This window comes from Aptenodytes forsteri, unplaced genomic scaffold, assembly GCF_000699145.1.
Source record: "Aptenodytes forsteri isolate BGI_AS27 unplaced genomic scaffold, ASM69914v1 Scaffold184, whole genome shotgun sequence".
NCBI classification, from domain to species: Eukaryota; Metazoa; Chordata; class Aves; order Sphenisciformes; family Spheniscidae; genus Aptenodytes; species Aptenodytes forsteri.
The window spans coordinates 491,203-496,448 of NW_008796078.1; the positions used below are offsets into that span (position 1 = coordinate 491,203).

The following is a 5,246-nucleotide window of genomic DNA, read 5'->3' on the forward strand; positions in this document are numbered from 1 at the left end:
ACTCGATGATCTTAGAGGTCTTTTCCAACCTTAATGATTCTATGATTCTATGATTCTAACTGGACCCCAAAATCTCTTTATCTTCCAGGGGAGGACTGAGTCTCCTCTCCTGTGCACACATACTCTGCAGCAATGGAATTGCCTTTCCCTTCGCAGGGACTGCTCTGTGGCTGGTTTCCAACTAGCCTGGGTTCCCACCAAGCTACAGTTCCTCTTGCTCCCAGTTCCGTGCAGAGAATATTAGCTTAAGACAGGAGCAAAGAAAGGAGAAGCTGAGAATGGGACAGCAGAAGAAAGCTGAATACAGCCACTCAGGGAACGTGTTTTGGCATCACAATGATAGAGATTGCAGAGCACATAGTCTGATTTGTGCCACTGTCCACATTAGCTGAAGTTCAGATTTTTAAACCTTTCAAGACATCCAGTCAGCATAATTTGTTAAAATTACTAGTGTGGAAAAAGGGCAAGTCCTGCACCCATTATTGGTAGCTAGGTCAGAGCTTCAGTAACTCTGATGACAAGCAGTGAAGGCACGGTGGACATTTCTGCAGCAGTTAAGAGCTCTAATATGGTCGTTAGGCTAAAAGAGAATGACTAAACCTTTACACAGCAATGGTTAAGAGAAGGTAACCCATGGCATCCATTAGAAAATTAATATTTGCCAAGACCTTTTGTGCCACAGCTATTCTCTTTTTGGAATGCAGGACACACTCTGGTATCTCTAATTTTCTCTTGCAGCTACCTGTAAGGCTGTTAGGCCTACACAAATGCAAGCAAGGATAATACCAAATAGTTTTGTTTTGTTTTTAACAATTGATAGGGAAGAGCATTTGGATAACAACACTCCTTTCCCGGGGCTTTGTCTTGCTATGAAGGACACTCATTCAGAGCTTTGCGGTAATGCGCTAATAAGATAGAAACTTTGCTCAGAAATAAGCCATGTAGTATAGCAAGGCTACGTGTGTGTACATGTATAAACAGTGATCAGCTATAGCTTGGCCTGAACCCAAACAGGATACGAATTATAACACATTGTCCATATTTTTCTTTTTAAGCTCAGAGTGAAGCAAGCTGGAGTGAGCATTCAAAAGATCGTACCTGGCCTTCAGACCACGGGCATCTGCTTGGATCACTATTTCAGTATCGTTCACCCAGAAGTACCCTTCACCATCTCTAGCATTCAGAAATTCATCAACAGCCAATTTGTTTTCCAGACTAGAAGAGAGATGATGCCAGAGTCATGGAAACAACGGCCAATGCTAGAGCTGAGAGGTACTTCACTGTTTTCAGTAGCATAAGTGTTCATAATAAATCAGGAATTATGCTGGAGTTGAACCAGTGCCTTTCTGTGGACTCCTGGCTTCACATAAGTCCTATAAATGGCCTCGTCTTTGTGCAGTGAGGAGAGGATTAGATGGTTCTGTTTAGAGAAATGGTACTTGAAGATGCTTGTAGACAAATTCTGCTATTACCTCACCAAATTTTGAAGGCTTTCAGTCAGAAATAACAACTGCTCTCCCGTTTGAAAGGCTTGGAAAGATAGTGGTTTTCTAACGCTGCAAAACCCACATCTTCCCTGAGTAACGGGGACAAGGCCAAGGGAGGATTAGATTGTTTTCTGAACCACCTGTGGCCTCAGTTATTCACAGAGTCGCAGAATTGACTCAACTCTAGTTGAGTTTGGAAGGGACCTCTGGAGATTGTCTAGTCCACCCCCCCCTCAAAGGAGGGTCAACTAGAGCAGGTTACTCAGGACCATGTCTAGCTGGGTTTTGAATATGTTCAAGGATGGAGACTCCACAACCTCCCTGGGTAACCCATTCCAGTGTTTAACCACCCTTACAGTGAAAAGGTTTTTTCTTACGTTTAAATGGAATTCCTGCCTTTCAGTTAGTGCCCGTTGTCTCTTGTTCTTTCACTGATACCACTGAGAAAAGTATTTTTTACTCCCTCCTATCAGGTATTTATACATATTGATAAGCTCCCCCCTGAGGCTTGTCTTCTCTAGGCTGAACAACCCCAGCTCTCTTACCTTCTCCTTATATGACAGATGCTCCAAGCCTTCCCAAGTCCTCCATCCTTCTTGAAAACAGGAGTGACGTTTACTTTCTTCCAGTCCCCAGGAACCTCCCCCAGTCACCATGGTCTTTCAAAACTGATTGAGAGAGGCCTCGCAAGGACGCTGACCAGCTCCCTCAGCACTCCTGGATGCATCACACCGGGTCTCGTGGTATATCCACGTGTATATCCAATTTGTTTAAATGTTTACTAACCTGAACTTCTTGTGCCGACGGTAGGTCTTCATCGCTCCAGACTTTCCCACTGGTCTCAGGGCCCTGAGATTCCTGAAGGGCGATTCTTACCAGCAAAGGCTGAAGCAAAGAAGGCACTGAGTGCCTTGGACTTTTCCATATCCTTTCTCAGCAGATCCCTTGCCCCATTCAGCAGCAGGCCCACATTTCCACTAGTCTTCCATTTGCTGCTCATATACCTTCTCCAGGTGGGTTTTGGCTTTTTCAACCCTGTCTCTTCCTCCGGGGTGACTTGACCCAGCTTTCACCTCTTGTATTCTTTCTTTTTTATATTTGAGTTTAGTCAGGAGCTCCTTGTTCATCCATGCAGGCCCCTGCCATGTTTGCTTGACTTTCTGCACATCGGGATAGACCATTCCTGAACTTAGAAGAGGAGATCCTTGGAAATCAACCAGCTCTTCTGGACCCTTCTTCTTTCCAAGACTGTATCCCATGGGATTCTTCCAAGCAGATCCCTGAATGAGACAAAGTCCAGTCTCCCGAAGTCCGGAGTTGCGATCTTACTTTTTTGCCTTGTTCACCCCTCGCAGGTTCCTGCACTCCACCATCGCACAGTCATTGCAGCCAAGGCTGCGCCCAGCTTTCACATCCATAGTTCTTCACTGTTTGTAAGTATCGGGTCTAGCAGGACACCTCCCGTCATCGGTCGCTTGTGTCAGGAAGCTCACCTGTGTCAGTGCCTCAGTGCACTCCAGATATCTCCTGAACTGCTTGTGCCCTGCTGTGTTGTCTGTCCAGCAGATATCAAAGTAGCTAAAGTCCACCGTGAGGCCTCTTGTCTTAAGGTCTCATCTACTTTTTCTTCCTGAGCAGGGCATCTGTAGCAGACACCCGTCACAACGTCACCCACATTGGTCTGCCCTCTAATCCTTATCTGGAAGCTCTCAGCTGGCTCATCATGCAGCCCTAGGCAGAGCTCCACGCATTTCCCTTGCTCTCGCACATAAAAGGCAGCTCCCCATCCTTGCCTGCCTGTCCTTTCTAAAGAGTCTGCGTTCATCCTTTGCAGTACTCCAGGTGTGCGAGTAAGCCAAGAGGGCCAAGAGGCCCACCAAGCCTCTACGATCCCAATGACGTGGTAGCCCTGAAACTGCACGCAGACCTCTAGACTACCCCACCAAGCCTCTACGATCCCAACGACGTAGTAGCCCTGAAACTGCACGCAGACCTCTAGTTCCTCCTGGTTTTTCCCCATGCTGTGCACGGTTGTGTACAGGCACCTCGGAGAGGTGCCCAGTCACGCCCATTTCCCAGAAAAGGTACGAGAGTTTCCCCCGTTACGCTGCCCCGTGTGTTTTTCTTTGCGGAGGTTAGAATCAAATATATAATGTAAGGCATTACTCGGGCGATTCCTGCAACGTGGTTGTATCGTCGCTCTTGGTTTTGGTTAGGATTCAGTGCCAGTTGCCCTGTGAATCTCCCCAGCCCTCAGCTACGGCCTTCTGCTTCACTGGGGACCTGTGGAAGGGACACGACGCCAGCCCTCAGAGCCAGCTTCTGCTCGTGGAGCCACCGGGCTCAGCACGGAGATGCACTGAGCTGCGTAAAAGTAACTGTCCGTGTCTCACCTCCCCATAGCTCTACGCGTCAGCCTATGCACCCGACACAGAATCCCTTTGCACCGCTAAGAATTTTCTTTGCCAAAGAAATTACTGCTTTGCACGTGGAGCAACGTTTTAAGCGCAGCCACCCAGCACAGGCAATGCCCGTTCACAGACCTCGGGTTGCATCTTTGGCGCATGCGGACAGCGACGAAAAGGCGGGGTGAACGTTCCCGCAATAACACACCGCAAGCATCGCTCCTGCCAGCGCGCGCTTCCCGTCTGCCGGGCGAGGGGCGGGAAGGGGCAGGGGACGAGGGAAGTGCTGAGGCAAAGGCCTGATAACATTGCTACAGCTGGAGGAAAGAAATGGCTTCCCCTGCGCCTCCACGCATTTCGATTCCTAAAATGTGAATGCATGATTCATTCTTAATTTATGCCTTTGAGGGGAGTTATTTCCTACTGGCTGGGTTTCAAATGTGGATAAAAATAGATTAGTTAGCCGTGCTTTTATTTTTTGCAGTCGCATTTTCAGATTCGGATTTCTGTCTTTACCACCCCCACCCCCCCACAATGTTACGTAAGAGTTTACCAGTTAAAATTATTTTAGCAAAAATGATATTTTATTATTTGCTTTATTTTTACTGGGAGGAATGAGTATGGAATGATTCTCTGCTTCGTGTAATTAACTATAACGACATTTGGTTTAAGTGTTCTGTGACCTCAATTTTCCTTCTCTGAACTATATAATACGACCTAATTTTCCCTTCTCTCCTTTCACCTTTACATAATGAGTGTCAAATCTGGTATTCCTGAGATTCAGAAAAAATTAAGAGTTTAGGGAGACCTTGAAAAAAGTGATGTCACCAAAACAAGGAACTTTAACTAGTCACAGGTACAATTTTACATCCTCTTATGCTGTCAGGGTTAATTCACATGGTCTCTCTGATGTTCCAATCCTGTTAAGTTTTCAAGCTGCTCATCGAGTTGCCCTGGGGGTGGGATGAGAGAGAAAGAAAGAAATAGGAATTCCTGGATTGCTGTTCAGAAACCAAGGGTACTTATGAAGCAAATAAAGAATAATAATAATAATATAAAAAAATCAAACCCATAACCAAATCTCAACAAAGAAAACAAAAACTCAATCCCCCACCAAAAATCCCTTCTACCTTTCAGGCATTTTTGTCCCTGCTTATTTAGATGATCATAGTGACTGAAAGCTGCAGCTTCCAGGAAGGAAGGCTCCATTGACTTTCCTGGGGCCACGTTTTACCCACTGTGAAATTAAACTTTAAATGTTTCACTTAATCATTGTGAGTCTCAGTTCCCCTGTGCATGACGCTGACTGGCTTCAGGAACAGCTCAAGAACGGAGAGGAGAGGAGAGGAGAGGA

At 46.3% G+C, this 5,246-nt stretch overlaps 1 protein-coding gene across 1 annotated transcript in view; it reads left to right on the forward strand.

Annotated features, from left to right (window-relative positions):
* Positions 1 to 5,246, forward strand: part of LOC103905104 (guanylate cyclase soluble subunit beta-2) — a 22,104-nt gene that overhangs the window by 6,293 nt on the left and 10,565 nt on the right. The window contains exon 8 of the mRNA XM_009286672.1: positions 1,056 to 1,272. Within this exon, the coding sequence (XP_009284947.1) occupies positions 1,056 to 1,272 (217 nt within the window). The remainder of the gene's footprint in view (positions 1 to 1,055; positions 1,273 to 5,246) is intronic.